Below are 19,941 nucleotides of genomic sequence, written 5' to 3' on the forward strand. Positions count from 1 at the left end.
AGTGTTGACTTTGAATTTCTGCCCTGGCTGTGTGACTTTTTTGAGAATCAGTTCCTCTCTTGTAAAGTAGACATGATTCCAGTGTCTTCTTGTGCTGTGTGCCAGGCCAGGCCCTTTTGATGGATATCTCATTATTATCCCCATTTTATGGAGAAGGAATCATGGTTAGACAGGTGGCAGGACTGGCCAGGGTCACACAGCCTGGCTACAGAACCCAACTCCTTCAGCCAGTTTAAGGCAAAACTCGGAGGAGAATTGCATTCTCTCTAGCAGTTTGAAATGCCGCCTTCTGGGTCCTGCTTGAATCAGAATCCCCAGAGGAGCTCTCTGAGCCTCAAATTTGAGACTGCACCCACTCTAAGCAACTAGGCTGTGCAGCTGGGATGGGCCAGTCTGGCACGTGGGGGTGTCCACTTCATCAGAGTTGGCTTTCCTGGAAGAAGCCAAGCAAAGTCCCCAGTGCGCATTCAAGTTAGATTATTATTATATTATCTTTATTGCTGTTCACCATAGAGCTAATTAATGCTCGCTGTCCTCCACTGTCGCCAGGGAATTTCCCTCCTGAGATCTGGGAGGATGTGAGGTGGAGCCAGGGTGGGCTGGGCATGGAACCTCCCTGGGGTCTCACCCCTCCTACCTACATCCCAGCTCTGCTCACACCTGCTTCTTCCCAGAACCAGTAGGGGTGCGGAAGGGGTGATGTACCCGGAGCACTACCGTAGCTGCGGGGGCTGGGGAACCTGGACGGTGGGCTCGGCATTCTCCTTCCCCTCCCCACCCACTCCCCGCGGTTTCCGGCCGGGGGCGGGGCGCTCCCCCTCCCCGCGGTGAGCGAAACCGGCGCGCGCTAGGACCGTGGCGCGCCGCCCTCCGCCGATATAAGAGGCCGAGCTCGCGCCCCACGCGGAACCCGCTGCTCAGGTCCTTCCCCGGCGTCCCGACTCGCGTTGGACCCGAGGCCGGACCGGCCGCTGCGCAGCCGACGCCAGCCCGGGGCCTGGGAGCGACGAGCGTCCCGGGGCGCCCGCCGCGGGCACCATGGGCGCTTCCCACTCCGCGTCCGAGGAGGTGCGGGAGCTCGTGGGCAAGACCGGGTGTGAGTATCCCGCGGGGCACTGGGACAGGGGTAGGGACTACCCACCGCTGGCGCTGGGGGCTCCCAGCCCACAGCCGCCCACTCGGCTTCGCGCCGCCGCGCTGTGTGACCTTGGGCTAGTAGCTGGCTCTCTCTGCTCCTCAGTCACCCCCTCCTTCAAATGGGTCCCCGCCAGCCACTTTGCAGGCTGCGGCGATGCTGAGTAAGTGCCGCGGTCGCTCAGCGCTCTCGGAGTTGGCTGGGAAGCCTGGGTCCTGGGGACTGGACGGGGGAGGGAGCAGGGTCCGGGCTTCCCTGCCCGGGGCGGAGCAGACGCCTGGGCCCGGGAGAAAGAGGGCTCAGGGATGCACAGCAGGTGTGCGCGCCCCGCACCTGAAAGTCGTTAGGATTCACGATGCGCAGGAGGAGGAAAGTTTTGAAGACGGGCGCGAGGTGGGAGCGCGGCTCTGGCGCTTCCCGGCGGGTGAGCAGATCTCTGCGCCTCCTTTCGTTCTCCCGTCTGTAAAATGGGTTCAAAAGGGTCCCCCTCCTCGGGTGGCTGGGAGTTTTAAGCGAGGCAGCGCCCGCAGAGCCCTTTGCCGGAGCCCGGCGACCTTCCTCGAGCTCACCCGGACTCCCGGGACCCGCAGAGTCTGCGCGCCCCGCAGGGAAGTAATGGCGGAAGCGCCTGTTCGCCCAAGCTCAGCGCGGCTGGGAACTTGACACTGGGCCCTGACCTCGGGGTGCCCGGTTCTTTTGCGGGCTGTAAAGGGGGATGTGGACTGAAGACCTCGAGAGTCCAGGGGAGTGGGCAAACTGACTGGCTATGGGAAGACCGGGTGTGAACTATGCCAGCTCCACTTCCTGGCTGTGTGACCTCGGATTAGTCACTTTACTTCTCTGAGGCTTGGTTTCCTTCTCTCTGGAATGGGATTTCTGCTAGTATCTGGTAGATAAATGCTCAAGAAATGGGATGCAGATGTTATTTCTAGGAAGGAGCTGGCTCCTGGTGCCTGCTTTGAGTTTAGTGCAGACAACCAGCATCCATAGTTGATCACCGGCAGGGGTTGGCCCAGCCATTTCTCCATGGGTTGAAAAACGACCCCTCCTTATCCTCAAACACCTCTTTCCAGGAGAGTCAGGTGAAAATTACAGAAAGCCCTTAATAACTGGTGTGTGTATACATGCATACACACACATATGTATGTAGACACCTTGTGTACAAATATGGAATTATCTGCAACTGGAGAAAATAAAGGTGTGGTGCAGTATGTATAATATGGAACCTTTTTTTTTTTTTTTAAGAGGGGGAATAAGTAACTTATTTGCATCAAGGAAGTAAGAATAATGAATACTTGTTGGGGGATTTGGTAGAAGGGATGAAGGGGGAGTGAGTTTTTCACTGTAAACTTTTTTATATTTTCACTTTGAACCATATGTGACTATTTTACTTCTTCAAAAGTTTTATAAAGTCTAGTTCAACCCCAAGGCTAATGTAAGAGAGGAGATAGAATTCCCTTCACCTGACTTTCTTGGGTTTTCCCTGTTTTGTTGTTTATCGAGTGCCCTCTGGCTGCCTTGAATCTGGATGGGTAGAAGTGGGGTTCTCTGTAGCTGGGATCTCTGCAGGAAAGGTGGGCTGGCCCCTGGCCACTGTTTTTCAGTCCCCACTTGGAGCAGTCTAGCGGAATTCCGTCTGGTTGTGGGTTTGACAGGTGACAGGGCTGCAGAGCATGCTGGGAATCTTGTCAGTTTCCAGGGTCCAGCCTCCCCCAGGAATGATGACTTTCACATCCCAAAGTGGGAGGGGAGACAGGAGGAGGTCAGGGAAGGGGTTCTGAGGTCAGACTAGTGTAGAAGATGAATGCTTTCTGTTGTCTGAGCTTTAAGTGGGTGGAAAGTTCCCCTAGTCGTGTGAAGGGGTTGGCGCAGTCTGAGCACTTTTACCGTTTCAGGCTCAGAGAGACACATGGTATAAATAAATCAACCCATAGGTGTCAAGCTCTGTGAACAAGATATAATCTGGTAACATGAAAGTTAGGAGAGGGGCAAGGAAACATTTCTTTAGGGGTAGACCAGGAGGGCTTCTTGGAGGAGGTGAGAATGGAACAGACCTAAATGAGGAGCCACGTGTGTGAAGACCTGTGGGAAGTGTATTTGGTGCAGAGAGAGGACACATCAAATGCAAAGGTCCTTTGGCAGGAACAAGTTGAGGACAGTGAAGGAGATTTATATGAGATGAGGACACAGGCATAGTCAGGGCTCAGCTTTGGGTGGAAGCCTGATTTAAAGGGTCTTGTTGGGCAAGTCACGTATAGGTCATACACGCCTCACTTGCATCCGTTCTGACCTGGGGCTAGAGGCGGCACCTTCCTCGGAGTTGTTGGGAAGAATTGAGTGAGTGAATACACATAAGGTGTTTAAAACAAGCATGAGTGTTTAGCATTACTGGCCATGCCCTAAATACATTTATGGGTCCTGGTCACTCTGAGCCACAGGTAAGAGTTAAGTCTTGGGACCACTTCTTCACAGCTGTATGACCTTAAGCAAGTCATTCTACCTCTTTGAGCGTTGGTGCCCCTGTCTGTATCCTGAGGTGGCAGTATAGATTCAACCAGATGATGTATGTATGTACCACAGTGTTTGACTTGGTATGGGAATGTCCACGCTCCCAGGATCCTGCAGGCTGAGTGGAGTGTTCGTATAAGAACCCCCAGGAAGCATCTCTGAGAAGGGGGAGGAACCTGTGACCAGGGCGCCGGAGAATCGGCTGTGCCCAAGATGGTCCCTGATGTGAATAATCAGCCTGGCCTCTTTGTATGCACTCCCATGGAATCCTCATCATAATCCTCCCGGGAAGGTGGTACGATGGCCATTTTACAAATAAGGAAACTGAGGCTCAGAGGGGTAAAGCAACTAGCCTGCCATCCCATGGCTCATGAGCAGCGGAGTCGGGGAGTCCCAGGATCCCCAAGTTCACTGTCCTGCTGCCACCACTATGCTTTCACTGTATTTTGTTGCCTCTTAGATTTCTAGGAACTCAGAAGGGGTAGGAAGAGCCTGCCCATGTATTTTTCTCACCTCCAGGCCTTTGCACAGTCTGTTCCCGTGCCTGGAGCACTCTTTCCATTTTACAAAGTTCGGTGGTTGCATAAGGCAAATACTTCGGTAACCTCCACCCAGTGTAAGATCACTAGCGTTTCCTCTTTGCCTTGTCTCTTTATGAAACCCATGCTCTTCATCGTTTAGGGCTCTGCTTAGCTGTCGTTCCCTTCCACACAGCCATCCCTAGCTACCCTCCCTGCAACCTTTTGTGGGTTAGATGCCCGTCCTCAGCCCTCCCACAGCCCCTGCCTTCCCTCCCATAATAGCAGGCATTACACCGCGTTATAATTGTCAGGTTTGTCATCTGCCACCCCCTCAAAGCTCAGAGCTCCCTGAGAGCGGGGAGGATATCTTGTTCAGCTTTATACTCAGCGTGTGCTGCTTGCTTGGCGCACAAGAGGTACACGTTGAAGGGGTGAAGGCCCTGTGGATTTTATCACCCAAGGAGTATTGCCTCAGAACGTGTGTCTGGTATAAAACCTAGTGCCACCCCACCAGCTGGCCACGCCAGCCCCAGCCAGCTCGCCCACGCAGGGCATCCTCAGGTCTGCACACCCACCTCTCCTCGCCTGTGAGAGCCTTCTTGATTGATTGAAAACATTAAACAAGTATTCTCAGACATCTCTTCTGCGCCCAGAAAGCTGACTGCTTAGATTGTTACAATTCCTATTAAGAACCCAATCGAAAGCATCCTGGCTGCTTGTTTGAGGGGTGAGCTGGCCTTCCTCCCTGGCGGGAATGGAGTCAAGCCTAGTGTGTGTCCCTAGGTGTGACCTGGGACCTGGACAGGAAGAGTGGCTCCTTAGGAGTCACTCACCAGAGTGCATTCCCCGTTGCCACCTTGAGCTGGCCTGGAGGGGGCCTCGCTTCCCGTCCCCCCGATTCCGTGTCTGCTCCTGGAGTTGGAAAGGAAATAAGAGGAGGATTCTGGGAAAGGTGGAGAGGTCTTTTTTTTTTCCTTCAGGCTCCAAAACAGCTCACAGGCATGTCTATGTTGTTGCCAAGAAGCAGCTAGAAGGAAGAAGAAAAAACAGTCTCCCAGATCGAGAGTTCAGGCCTCGTGATGGTGAGGGCTAATGTTAACGGGGCACCCGTCATCTGCCAGACCGTGGGCTGAGCTCTGTGGTTTCTCCGCAGTGCTCATGGAATCCTCCCAGGAACACGGTGGCTTTCCTATTCTCTAGACAAGGACATCGAGGCTCAAGAGATGGTATGATATGGCCCAAAGCCACAGGCTACCAATTCCTGGTCTAACCCCTGGAGCTCATCCTTTGTTGGGGGAACCAGAGATGGGGGAGGCCTGTGTGGCCCAGGCTGACTTGTGGGGGTGGCCCTGTGTTTGCCACTGGAATCTCTCCACTGGGCAGTACTCCTCGGTTATAGAGTCTTCAAGAGGCTCCAGACCACGGCCTCGGCCCCTTCACCATGTGCCACGTTCCCACTGTGCTCCAGGCCCTGGATACCCAGGTACACCAGACACCTCCCCTGCCATCCAGAAGCTCAGCCTTGAGGGGTAAGTGTCGGCCGGTACCAATGAACTCTGCCTGTTGTCACCAAGGCTTGTTAAGCTCAAGGGCCAACAAAACCTACCTGGCTCCCTTTCCAGTTCCTCTGGGGTGGACCACAGTTTTAACCTGGGGTCCTTGGGGAGTCTCTGAACCCCATAAAGTGGGGGTACAGAACTGTGTCCATGTGGCTCTGGGAGACATGGACTCCCAGCCTTTGTGAGGCTCTCAAAGCAGGGAAGGTGTATTCCATCGTATGTAAATCAGACCTCAATAAGAAAACGATAATAAAGGCACTTAAATTATTAGAAAAATGAATAATGGTGGCTTCCTACTAGGGGAGGGACGAACATGTCTCTGAGGCCCTGCAGGACCGAGTCCTCAGGGCAGGACAGTTGTTAAGGCCATGGGAGGGAGGCCCAAGTGTCCCCAGCCTCCGGAACATTTTCTGCCTTGTTCAGGTGGGGTGTCCAGACCCCTGCCCACCTCCCTGGGTGCTCACAGTGTGGAAATGTGCAGGAAAAGGCTGGGTAGCAGGTGAACCGAACTCCTGGGCTCCCAAAACCACCTCCTGCCCCAGCCCGCATGGACACTGTGTACTCTGTTCAGCTGGCCCGGTCATCCCACGTTAGCAGTAGCTGCAGAGCAAGGGCTGGAGGCTGGCGATCATCGGGCTTGCCCTGCGCGACCTCACTGAGACTCCTGGTCCAGGCCGTGGGCCTCTGCGCTGCTCGTCTGCCCCTTTGCAAGTGGGCTGGTTGACCAGATAGCCTTGGGCTGTGACTGAGGTGACAGCTGCTCTTTCTGACATCACTCATCTTCTAATCCTTGTAAGAGCCCCGTGGGACACTTGTTGACCACTTTACAGATGAGGAAACTGAGGCTTAGATGTGCAAGTGACCACTCAGGGTCACTGAGATGCTGTGTGTGGCCCCCAGATCCAAAACCAGGCCTTTTAATGGTTGCTGCTTTCTCGCGTGTAAAAAGCTGCCCCTCCCACGTGACTTAATACAGACCGAGACGGTAAGAGTCCCAGCGTCTGTTACCTGGGAGAGGCTGCCTGCTGCCTCACAGCCTCGTTAACAGTGTTCCACACGCGTGTGTGATCAGCTGGCAAGGGAAAAATCGGACCTCGAGGCAGATAGGATCGACTCTGGCAGATGTGGAAAGTTCTAGAACCGTGAGCTACCCCCTGCTGGGGCGGGCAGACTTGCTGGTGCGCAGCATGAGGGGCATGGGGAGTGCTAAGAAGAGGCAGGAATGTGACACCCCCCCTGCCACCCGTTTCCTGGGTCTTACTGCATGGCTTCTGTTTCAGAAGAATTTGTGTTTCCTCTGCATGAAAGCAATTGGCAATCCACTCCGAGACTTCCCAGCTCCCAGGATTAGGAGTAATTAGATCCCTTATGCATCTTTCTTTCTCACCTCTCCCACCCCCACCCTGACAGGGTATTTTTTTTGTGCAAGTTAATGGTCCCCGAATGCAGCGCGGAATTTAATCACTGCTCAGATAACGCCGTATGGCCCAGTCTTACAGGCATAATACCTCGTGTGTTGATAAGATGCTTCTCTACCTTTGCAAAGCACTTCAAAAGCCGTTATCTCAAGCCGGGGGAATAAGGTTTTTTTCAGCCTAGAAGCGCCCACGGCTTTGGAAAGATAAGGCAGGGCCTCCTTTTCCCAGGCTGGGGAGGCTGGACAAGGTGACAGGGAGGAGCCTGGCACCCTGTTCCTTCTGTTCATCCTGTTGCCGGCTCCAGCTTTGTTATTAATTCATAAAACCAGAAGGCCAAGTGGGTGATTTCCACCAGTGGTGGTGGCCACCACCTTCAGTGAGAGGACAAAAAGGTCCTTGGTTGTCCCAGCAGTGTGACCTTTGTGGACGGGCAGGCTGTCAGAGTGCGCCTTCTGTTCTCGGCACAGCTCCCTGGGAGATAAGAGGGAGCAGTCAGGTCCCAGGGCCCAGGTGCCTCTGGGAGGGAGGGCAGGTGGCCAGGCAGGAGACATCGACACGATTGGTGTGGCTGAGTCACAGAGTGATGGAAAGAAAAGGCGGGTTCCCTCCCGTCCTCGGAGCACCCATGCCAGAGTCCCAGGGATCAGAGAACCCCGGGTGAGCGCCCAGCACTTCCCAGGCCTCCCTCACCTGGTAGTTCTGGTGGCTTCCCTTGTCCTCACCTGCCTCTCTGAGACCTCAGAGTCCCCCTTGGGCACAGACTAGCTTCCCACCACCTCAGCTTTTACCAGCAGACAGATATGGGTTCGAATGACAGCACTGCCTGGTACTGTCTAAGCAAGAAACTTTGCCTCCCTGAGTCTCAGTTTTCCTCATCTGTGAAATGGGAATGTGTCCCTGGGCTGCTGTGAAGATTAAATGAGAATGTGAGTAAAGCTCTTTACACATCATAGGTATTCAGACATTGTTGGCAGGTGCTAATCATTTTGATCGTAAACCTTTCAGAAGCTGGCCACATACCTCCTTTTTAAGGCATTCTGTAACTTCCTTCAGTAATTCATACCATTTTTGACATATCTCAAGTTACCCATCATCTTGCCCTTGTGCAGTGATCAGGGACCTTAGCATGCTTTAATTAGTATCACTCCAGTATTTTTTGAAACCTACATATTGGTTTTATTATTGTTTTATGCAGACTCTATTAAATCTTACAACTGTTCTTTCTTATAGATTGAGTTTTCTTCTTATATAACACACTTTTCCAAAACTTTTTCTTCAACAAGTCTCTGCGAGTTGCCATCTTTGTCTGAAAATGCCTTTATTTTGCCAGCGTACAGGAGTGACCATTTGGCTAGGTATAAAATTTGAGGTTGCTGCTTGTTTTCTCTCAGCACTGTGTTTTTGGTCTCTTTTTGCTGTTGAAAATGTCAGCGCTTTTGTCTCGGTGATATTTCTTTGTAGAAATCTGCTTTTCCCCCTCTGTTTAAAAAATTTAGTTGGTGGTGGTTTTTGCCATGCTTTGTCTAGGTGTGGATTTGATTTATCTTGCCTGGGACTGTTTCATGCTGTTTCTTTCTAAAAATAACTCATGTCTTCCATCATGGAAATATTATCCCTCCCTTTCTCTTCTTCCTCGGTAATTCCTATTAGAAAAATGTTGGACCATGTCATTCTGTCCTGAGTGCCTCTTCACTTTCTTTCATATTTTCTTTCTTTCTGTTTCTCTGTGCTGTATTCTGAATCATTTCCTTAGGTCTGTCTTCTGGTTTACTAACTCTCTCTTTAGCGACTACAGCTTTGCTGCTTTAACCCACCTTAGTTTTTTAAATTCCAGTGACTTTTAAAAAACATTTTGTAAGTTCCATATGGTTTTAAATTCACTGCTTTTGTAATGGAGCATGATTCTTACTTTATTTGTAATAGTTTGAGCCTTACTGTATAATCTCTGCTGTCTTGCCTTCCTGGGATGCCATTCCATGTATTAATTGTGTCTACTGATTCTCCCACATGGCAGTTCATTTGCTTGTGCGGTTTCATTTTTGATTATGAGCTCATCTTCGACTGGACTATCTCCCCCTGGTTTTTCACATTCTTTGAACTATCTTCATCTCCAGATTCAGGCTGAAGCCAGACCAAGTGGAGATGGGCTTAGCTGAAGTACCTCCCCCATGACAGTGCCATGTGCCCTGGACCCAGGGTTATAGAAGTGCCTTGCACGGTGCTTTGCATTTATTGTTCTGGGTACCTTAGGGTTTTCTCTGGTCTAGAAACATTTTTTACATTAATTCCTCAATTTGGATTTCCTGTACCACCGAGGTTTGGGATTTTGACTCATGCATGGCACAGGTCTGGAGTTTTGATTCATCGTGAGTCCTACCCGTCTCCTCTGCTCCCTGCCCCTCTGCAGCAGAGTCAGTTTCCTTGTTGACTCTCTGGGCCAGTGGGGCCGGAGGTGGTTTTCTGTCCCACCTTATATGGAGGGGCAACCATTTATGCTCTGGCTTTTCACAGGAGCGTCTCACCCCTATGGACCCAAGGCCACTGCTGTCACTCAGTGGGCTAGAAGCCCCCCATTCTTAGCTGTTAGAGCCTGGAACCATCCTGGCAGCCCTGGGGGACCTCGCCTGCTGGGTCTGAGTCCCCTCCTTGCCTCTGGCACCTGGGGATTTCTCTTTCTAGCTTAGTGGTATCTTAAACGTTTTTCTAATTTGATCCAATGCTTTATGGGTTTGTAGTGGGATGGAGAGTCTGTGTTAGCTCCTAGTGGCAGGAACTGGAGTGCTTTACCTAAATGGCCTCCCATAACAAGCCCTCGTACTTTCTGTAAATCTAGAGCTTGAAGATACTTCTGGAAGGATGTGAAAACCAGTTCCTCAGAGGCTCTGAAAGGGTTCCCCTCTCCAAATCTCCACTGATTAGCTTGCTTTTTTCTCCTTGTCTTCAGCCTTTTTTTTTTTTTTATTAAAGTGGAGACATCTTTGTCTCTTTAGTGACATAAATGATGTGTATTCAGCATCCCAGCCACTTCTCCATTTTGGCAGACAGCATAGCAAACAGGCAGGAGAACACGGAGTCACAGACCCGGGGTTCAAATCCCAGGTCTGCTGCTCTTATCAGCAAGTGACTTCACCTCTCTGAGACTGTTTCCCTATCTGTAAAATGGGCATGATAACCACCCAGAGAGGCCAGCACTGGTATGAGGACTCAGCAAGACAAGTGTGTCAAACACCTGGCTTCCTCTGAGTAGGTGCTGACCCGTGGTGCTCCGAGGCAAATGGGAAGGAGCAGAGTGCAGCCGTCAGAACGTGAGTGTGGATGAGCAGGGACAGTCTGTGTGATTTTGAGAGTCATGCTCACCCACTCTGACAGCTGTCTGAGTTCTCTTTGCTCACAAGAGGAGAATCCCTAAAGTCGCATCACCTCGCTCTGTCCCTGCTTCATCTCTGGTCCTGAGAACTGGAGGATGCATTCTGTGCAGGAAAACCCCTGGACATCCTAATGAAATGCTCACTACCCACGTCCCCAGGCTGGCATGGGCCAGGGCCACCCCTCCCGGGAATTCCTTACTAAGCAGGTGAAAGTTTGCAAGTGTTTGAAGGTGCAGGTGGAACACAGGCAGTGAATCTTCTTGTTGCTGATTCTGCTTCTGAGAACAGAATTGGGTTCAGTAACTTCTTTCTCAAGGCCAAGTGCACCCCAGTGCATCTTCAGTTTAGGTGAGATTCCCAGCAGCCAGGCATGGTCTGTGATGTGTCCACGCTGAGCACGATGTGGCTTCTAAGGGGAAGGCAGGTGGAGGGGAGGAGCAGAGCGTCCAGCACTGTGAAGCATCTTGTGTGCCCCAGGCATGTGAGGCCGGTCCCTCTGCCCTCCCCGCCTCCCTCCTTGGGCTGGGATTAGTCATTGCTTTGGCTGGAGCCCCAGGTGGCACACAGCCAGTTCCCACTCCCCTGGGAGCCTGGAGCCGGCTGAAGAGCTGAGTAGGTACCATGAGATTATTGTTTGGGGGGGCGTGATAGTCACAATCATGACAGCTCTGATGTCTCCTGCTCCCCCTGCCAGGTCCAGTGCTGAATGTGTATGTGATTTTTTTTTTTCTACTGTTGCAAAATTCAAATCACAGAAACTTTACCACCTTAGCCATTTTAAAGCATACAGGTCAACGGTATTAAGTGCGTTCACAATGCAGTGCCAACATCCCCGGTCTATTCCAGAACATCTTCGTCACCCCAGAAACAGACTTCACGCCCGTCAGCAGTCACTTTAATCGTCCACCTTGCAGCCCCTGGCAACCAAACACTAATCTACTTTCTATCTCTGTGGATTTGCTTACTGTGGGTGCTTCATACAGTCGTGGCCTCCCGTGGCTGGCCTCCTTCACTTAACATCATGTTTTCAAGGTTCATCCAGGTTGTAGCAGATGTCAGTACTTCATTCCGTCTCAAGGTGGAATTTATTCGGTTGTGTGGAGATACCGCATTTTGCTCACCTGCGTTTGGGTGGACGTTTGGGTATTCCCACATTTCAGTGTTCTTGCAGTGTTGTGTATGTGATTTTGATTGTTTTTTGTGGTATGAACAGCCTCGCGTCGGCGGTGCTATTATTATAATACTCTGTATTACGGTGGAGGAAGTAACAGCCTCCTGGAGGCGGTTTAGGAGGCTGGGGGTTGAACCAACAGCTCTTGGCTGGATGTGGTCAGCTCACCTTTCTGTCTGGCCTGGTGCCCCTCTGTGGTCCAGGGCTTTGGCTGATGCCTGGACTGAGTCCTGGCCAGTCTGTTGGGATGCAGCAAGCAGGAGAGCTTTGGGCGGCCTCAGAAGCCACCAAGATCTCCCCAGTGATGCCAGTTGGTGTCTCAGTGCCTGCATCCAGGCTGGCACTGCTGGGGAAAATGGGGTGCAGGGAGGCATGGTGGCTCTGGGGCGCCCCTGGAGGAAGCAGCCAGCATGTTCTCAGCCGCCTTTATTTCTCCCAGCTGTGTTTTGGATGCCCTTCCCTACCTGGACCACTACATCTGCCAGCCTCTCAGTGGGTACCCAGGCCCACTGTCTGCATCCACCCTCCATGCTGTGCCAGGCACATGGGATCTTATTCCACGGCTTAGCATCCTCTGAAAACTCAGGGTGAAGTCTGAATTAGCCTGACATGTGTGCCCCGCCTGCACCCCTGTTCCTGGTCTGCCTTCCAGCTGTGCTGAAGGGCTTGGGGCTCCCTGAGTTCTACCAGCCCTGCCTCCCCCGTCTGGCCCCCAGCCTCTGGGATCCCACTGGGCATTGCCTCCCACCTGATCCCCGTGGACTGGAAGCCTCGCTCCCACCTTGGTGCTCCTTGGCAAGAGGACACCGCACTTAGGATCTTGGATCCCAGTGAGGTGAGGGCTCTGCAATTTGTGTCTGCATCTCTGGCATCTGGCAGGTGCCCAGCAAACCAGAGGCGCTCAGTCAATATCTCTTAATGTGCAGCAGGGGCACCGGTCAGGGGGCTAAGCTGACACAGGTGCACCACGAGGGAGTCTCTCAGGCCCCCAGGCCCCTGAGAGCAGCACAGAATCTGGAAGCAAGGAGCAACTCCTATTTCTTATGCCCCTCACCCCTAGACTTGGGTCCCGGGGAACACAGGCCCAGATAGTCCTGACCACCCCGCAGTGGGTGAGCACAGATGTTCCATTTCCTCCTGAGCCACGCGAGGGAGGCTGGACCTTGCAGGGGTTTGGGGGCCTGTATCTCTGCCCCTGGTCTCCTCCTGCCCTCCTTCCTGAGTGTCGTCTCTGACCGTCTAGTCTGTGCGACTCTCCTTCCCCCAGTGGCCCCTTGCTCCGCAGAGCAGGGCTGCACACTGGCCCCGTATCCATTAGCAGTCCCCCTCTCCCCCTACCCCAGCCCCCGGCAGCCGCTAGTCCACTTGCTATGTCTGCAGATTTGCCTCTTCTGGGCATTTCATGTAAAGGGAACCATACACGATGGGGCCTTTTGTGTCTGATTTCTTCCCCTCAACCAGTGTTCAAGGTTCCTCCACGTTGTGGCAGGTGTCAGTGTTTCACTATTTGTTACGGCCACATACTAGTCCATTGTACGGACAGAACACTTAATTTTTTAATCTATTTACCTGTCGATGGACATTGGGGTTGTTTGTGCCTTTTGGCTATTGTGGGTAGTGCTGCTGTGAACATTCACTTACAGGTGTCTGTGTGGACATATGTTTTCATTTATCTCAGGTATATACTTAGGAGGAGAATTTCTGGATCGTGTGTGGTAAATCTATGTTTAATTTATTGAGGAATCACCAAGCTGTTTTTCACATCGGCTGCACCATTTTGCATTCCCGCCAGCAGTCTGGGGCGGGGGGGCTCCAGTTTCTCCACAGTCTCACCAACACTTAGGCATTTTCTATTTGAGTTTTCATGAAGCCGTCAAGGTTAAAAGAAAAACTGAAATTTAAATAAGACTACACAAGTAATCCCTCTTAATTGCAGAAAAGTTAAAGGATGGATAAGCAAAAATAAAGAACTGGAGGAGAGAAATGTCCTGACGTTCTACCATCTGGAACGATTTACTGTTTGGTCATAACCCTTGCCTGATTTTTCCTGGGCACGCACATGCATATCCGTGTGAACTTTCATATAAACGAGACCTTTATTGCCTGTCGGTTTTTCCTTGTAATGATATTCCATGAACACGTTTTCTGTGTCCCACAATATTTAAAAAAAATTTTTTTTTTAAAGACTGTGGAGTATTCTGCCTTCGGGATGCAGCAGGATTTATTTGATCAGTTTCCCGTGGCTCACCATTCCCCCCCTCCTTTTTTTTTTTAACCATTTCAAACAGGCAACGATGTTTACTCTTACCTGTTCATCTTTGTACACTTGTCTTTGTTCCTCAGGAATCACTCCTAGGAATCAAGTTTCTGGTTCAGAGCACATATCCCAAGCACTGCCCAGTACAAATATATTGTGAGGTGGAACAATTCTAAATTTTCAACAAGCTATAGGTGTAATATAATTCTAGATTTTCTAGTAGCCACATTAAAAAAAAAAGTTAACAGGTGAAATCAATTTAAATAATATGTTGTATTTAACCCGTTATGTCTAAAATATTATTTCAGCACGTAATTAGTATCAAAATTTTTAAGACAGTCTGTATTTTTTTCATACTAAGTCTTTGAAGGCCTGTGTGCTTTTTACACTTCGGCACATCTTAGTAGCCACATGTGGCTGGTGGCTCTGTATTGGACCTGGCAGGCATATGTTTTTTTGCTTAAGCTTTTGATACAAAGTGACAGGTCACTCCCGCCCCCTCCAAAATTGGGCAGATTAAACTCTCACCAGCCCCGTGGAAGGGTGTACATTTCCCTCAGGTTGAAATCTAAAACCCAAAATAACGACATTGCAATGCCAGGCACCGAGTTGTCTCTGCCTCTTGTTCCCTTGGCAACTGTGACCTCACGGGGGCCTGGAGAGAGGGCTCAGAGTGAGGAGCAGGGAAACTGGGAAAGCTTCCATCTCGGGAACCCTTGAGGGGAGCAACAGACAGGGTCTTCCAGGGTGTGATACAGGCACACGTGTATCAGGTGCTCGAGGGACAGACCCTGTGGGGGGCCCGGGGAGTGGAGCTGCGGGTGCCTGGAGCTTAGCTAAGGGGCGAGCTCTTGGCTTTGGGGATTTGGGTGCCAAAAAGGGGACCAGAGTTGGGGCGGGTGTCCTCACTTTTCTGCTTTCAGTCAGGCAGGACAGAGAAGTGCACGTGTGTCGTGTATACATGCACTTGGGTTGCAGTTAGCTGGAGACTCTTCATTAGAGAAACCTGGTCTGCGATGGTTTATACACTTCGTCCTATCTGTGTGACCTTGGGCGAGTCTCAGTGTTCCCATGTCTAATGTCTTTATTGAGATACAACTCACAAACCCTGCATTTCACCCCTTTAAAGGGTACTCAGGTTTTAGTATAATCACAGGGTTGTGTAACAATCTAATCTTAGAACATTTTCTCCCCCCACCCCAATCACCCAAAGAAACTCCACAGCTATTAGCAGTGATTCCCTCTCTCCTTCACCAGCCCCAGGCAACCACTGGTCTACTTTCTGTCTCTGTGGGTTTGAATTTCTCGTAAATGGGATCTTACAATGCGTGGGCTTTGTGACTGGCCTCTTTCACTGAGCACAATGTGCTCATCTTTCATAGAGGGGGTTTAGGAGCACGTCTTTGGCTGCAATTTCTGATCAGTATTTCGCAGCAGATCAGTGTATTTTTTTTTTTTAATCTATCGATCAGAGCTGGGAACTCTTAACTGGCCAGTCTAATCTGATCACCCAGAGGGAGACAGTGTGGGGTGTCAGTTAAAAAACAAAACAAAACTAAACCGCCCACGTTCCTCCAGACAGTTCAAATCCTGGGTCTGCCTCTTTCAAGTTGAGTGACCTTAAGCGAGTTACCTGTCCCTCAGAGCCTCAGTGTGCTCTTCTGTAAAATGGGAATAGTCTGTCTGTCGGCTGTAGGGTCATGGAAAGGATAAAATAAGCACACATGTCCCCAGGACGTAGTGCTTGCCAGTGAATGATTCATCATTAACAATAGTTTTGCAGTCTCTCGGCTGTCCCATATGGGACTGTATTGTGTGCTTACAATATTCGTTACATGACTAATAAATACACATTGTATGTTAGAGAAGATTTGGAAAATATAGATGAATCAAAGCAAAACAAACATAGTCTCTAATCCCAGTATTGAGAGATAATTGCTATTATTTTGGGAAAGCAAGTTGACTTTCTTTCATTACTTATATACATTTGTGTATATTTAGATGTTTTCTTCCCAACATGGAGTCATGCTGTTTTCATAGCATGCTGTTTTCAGACAACGTTATGTCAGGAGTGTATGTTCACGTTAAATACACAACTGTCACTTTTAAAGGCAGCATTTTGCTTTTAATTGGCTAAATATCCCGTAATCTGCTTTTGGTGGGAACTTAGGTTGAGTTCAGTTTTTAAGCTATTAGGGAGAACACAACAGTGAACACACTTATGTATTCATCTTTCTGTACCTGTTGGATTTATTCTTTCAAGATAAATCCTTTCTAAGTAGAATTACTGAATGTCTTGGGTAAATGTTTTATCGTGAGATCACGTACAGAAAAATGCATCACTCATAAACATAGAGTTCCAAAAACTTTCTGAGAACACGTCTGTGTAACCTGCAGCTGGGTCAAGAAATAAAACATTCCCAGTGCCCAGAAGCCCCCTCATGCCCCGTTCAAATCACTACTGCATCAAGGGCAACTGCTATCCTGACTTTTTTAAAAAATTAAGACTATTATTCTGAGCTGTTTTAGGTTAACAGCAAAATTCAGGAAAGGTACCGAGATGACTCATGTACCCCTGTTCCCCACACACGCACAGCCTCCCCCAGTGTCAACAACCCTCCCCCCCAGATTGGGACATTTGTTACCGTTGATGGACCTGCACTGGCACATCATCACCCAGAACCTGTGGTTCACATTAGGGTTCTCTCCGGGTGTCCTACATTCTGTGAGTTTGGAGGAATGTGTAATGACATGTGTCCGTAATTACAGTATCACACGGAGCAGTTTCACTGCCCTAAAAATCCTCTGGGCGCCACCAGCTCATCCCTCAGCCCCCTCAACCCCTGGTAACCCCTGATCTTGTTAATGGTCTTCAGAATTTTGCTTTTCCAGAATGTCATGTTCATGGAATCCTGTAGTATGTATCCTTTCTCTCCTGACTTCCAGTACTATAGATGAGTTTTGCCCGTTTTATGTAAATGGAATCCTAACGTGTGTGCTCTTTCGTGCCTGGCTGCTTTTGCTTGTTGTTACGTTTTGAAACTCACCCAAGTTATTGTTCGTCTTGTTTGTTCATTTTCACTGCTGTATACTGTTCCCTTGTTGAGTCTACCACACACTTTACTATGCCATTGCAGGGCGTTTGGGGAATTTCCAGTTTAGGCTTCTTCAGATCTTCCTGCTGTGAAATCCTTCTTCACGTCCTCTGATGAGGACAGGTGTGCATTTCTGTTGGCTCCATGCCGAAGAGTGGAATGGCTAGACCACAGAGAACGTGCGTGTCCTTGCTAATGTACACGTGATGTAAATGGCTGTATTTTCCTCCCCAAAGGTGGTCATTGTCCCCAGGGATTACCTGACTTTTCTGAGTGTCAGTATCTACATCTGTAAAATGGGGATGCATTCTCCTCCCAGAGTGTCATGAGAAACAGATGAGCTAATGTGTGGAGACGGGCACCCGTCCCCCCGCAACACCAGCACAGGGCAAGCCTTCGGGACGGGTTGGTTGTCACAATGAGTATTTTCTAGCCAGCAACTGCATCTAGAGAGGCTTGAGAATTCTGAGTTGCAGATTCTTGAGGAGATCACAGCTTGAGCCTGAAGCTTTAAAAAAAAAGTAAGATGAAGTTGGTCCCAGAATTGAGCTGCCTGTGGAACAGGAAGAGAAAGATGCTTGAGGGATGGGAAATGCTGAGGGGATGGTGGTGGGGAGAGAGCCATTCCCCAACCCAGCCACTGTTTTGGAACATTTTCCCTGCGCTCTGTATAGTCCCCAGGCACAGGCCTGAGGGCCTTGAACACCAGGAAAACAGGGTGATCTGTGTAGCAGTTAAGGGTGAGCTTTTTGAGTGCGCAGACTTGGGGTCAGATCCCCGCTCTACCCGTTGTGTGATCATAGCACTCTCCACGCTGTGCTTTTCAAATGACAAAACACAGTAAGAAAGTATCCACTCACTTACAGGGTTATGAGAGGGAAGTGAGAAGGTCCCTGTAAGTGTTGAGTACTGTGCATGTCATAAAATCAGCACTGACGTGTGGGTGGAACCCACCAGGTCCAGGCTTAGTTGTGGGGGAGACATGGCCCACCTGCCCCAAATGGTAATTAAAAAACAAAACAAAACAAAACTGTACTTAGGTTTTCTAAAACAATTAGGGGTGGGAGGAGAGGGAATTGGATGAAGACGTTCAAAAGGTACAGTCGTCCAGTTATGTCAATACTGGGGATGTAACGTACAACATGATAAATAGAATTAATACTGCAGGATGTTGTATGTGAAAGTTGTTAAGAGAGTAAATCCTAACAGTGCTCGTCACTAGGAAAAAAATTTTTTTCTGTTTAATTTTGCATATGAGATGCGGGATGCTCACTAAACGTCCTGTGGTCACCATTTTATGCTCTGTGTGAGTCAAATCATGATGCGGTACACCTTAAATTGATACAGTCCTGTATGCCAGTTATACTTCAGTAAAACTGGAAGAAAAAAAAAATGAAACGATGGGGGAGTCTAAACACATGATCCACAGCAGCAGTGGTCAACATTCAGTTTCTTTTCCTTCCACTTCCCTTTCTTTACCAGGTTCTCTGTACACTTCTCACTATAAGTCTCCCAAATCACTTCCGGCGCCAGCCTGAACCCTTTGCTCCTCCTCTGTCTCTTCACATGTGACTACACGAAGCCCCTTTCTCCGTTGGGGGCGAGGGGAAATGCCTGTTTTCAGGAGTGGGAGGGGAGGAAGTCGGGCAAGCCAATGCGATCTCCTTAATGTGCTGAGGAAGGAGAAATGACCTGATTCGCGCGTGTCCTGTCCCTGGAGCTGCTGATGGTAGTAATTGTATCATAGCTAAGGGGGCAGGCTGATGACCCTGGCTGCGTTACCAGGAAGAGCGGCAGACCCCTTCTTGGCTTCTGCCTCCAGCTGTGCCTGGATGGGTGGGGATGGATGGAGCAGGAGGGTGGGGCTGAGGCTCCGGGCTGCCCCCTGTAGCTCTGAGTTCAGAGGTCAGTGATGCCTTTCTCACTTTTCTTTCTTTCTTTCTTTCCTGCTACTGCTCAAGTCTCCTCAGACCAGATCGAACAGCTCCACCGGAGGTTTAAGCAGCTGAGTGGAGACCAGCCCACCATTCGGTAAGAGGGGCAGCTGGGTGTGGGCACTGGGCAGGGCCGTGGCCCTGGGGGATGTCTCTTTCCATTTCTGTCTTCCCCTGAGCCCTGGCTGGCTGCTAGGCGTGTGGGATGCCCCGTCTCCTGGGGGCAAACCCGTAGTGGTTGCTATTCTGCTGATCCCTTCTAGACAAGGTGTTCTCATGTGGGAGGGCAAGAGCCACATCTCTGTTTGTACTGAGATCAGAACATTGTAAGTAAAGATGGGGGCGCGGATGAAGAGCTGGTTAGCCACCCCTCCCTGACCCTGACTTCTTTGGAACCCCAGACACGAATGTGGACCTGTTGAATGCCAGGATTGTGCTCAGTGCTGGGCACCTGGAGACAAACTGGTTGTGGTGCAGCTCAGTTCAGGGGCGTGGTTGTTGTCATGACAACATCTCTTGTCTCTGGTGGTTCCTCTGGTTGGTAGTTCCAGCCCCAGGCAAGATGGTGGTTGGCAGCCTCGGGTTTCTGTCAAGGAAAATCACCGCTTCTACATTGTGTATTTAACATGACTCTCTTAGAAGCTGGTTGGGTTACTTTTTTATAAGGAAGAATGCCTTACTGTGTACCTTCTTCTAGGAGAGTGTGTTTGGTCTTAGGTGGTACTTGTGTTATTTAGAACCAGGTGCGTGAGAGGTCCTAGTCAGTGAGCTGATCACAAAGTTGGTGAGGAATCTTTAAGTTGAACTATGGCAGGCAGTGTTTCCAACATCGGGTGAATATCATTCTGCCACAAACTTTCTAACAGATGTAGTTTCCTAAAATAAACATTCAGAGTCTCAAGGTTACAGTGTTGGAACTTTAAACCTTTTAATAGTCCAGGAAAATGTATTTTTTCTTAGTAAACAGACCTAAGT

General features: G+C 50.0%; 1 protein-coding gene across 1 annotated transcript in view; it reads left to right on the forward strand.

The window, feature by feature from the left end:
• The first annotated feature begins 699 nt into the window (after positions 1-699).
• TESC (tescalcin) overlaps positions 700-19,941 on the forward strand; it is a 56,494-nt gene continuing 37,252 nt past the window's right edge. The window contains 4 exon segments of the mRNA XM_032472238.1: positions 700-747; positions 833-944; positions 947-1,096; positions 18,994-19,063. Coding sequence (XP_032328129.1) covers positions 700-747; positions 833-944; positions 947-1,096; positions 18,994-19,063 — 380 coding nt within the window.

Source organism: Camelus ferus, chromosome 32 (genome assembly GCF_009834535.1).
Source record: "Camelus ferus isolate YT-003-E chromosome 32, BCGSAC_Cfer_1.0, whole genome shotgun sequence".
NCBI lineage: Eukaryota > Metazoa > Chordata > Mammalia > Artiodactyla > Camelidae > Camelus > Camelus ferus.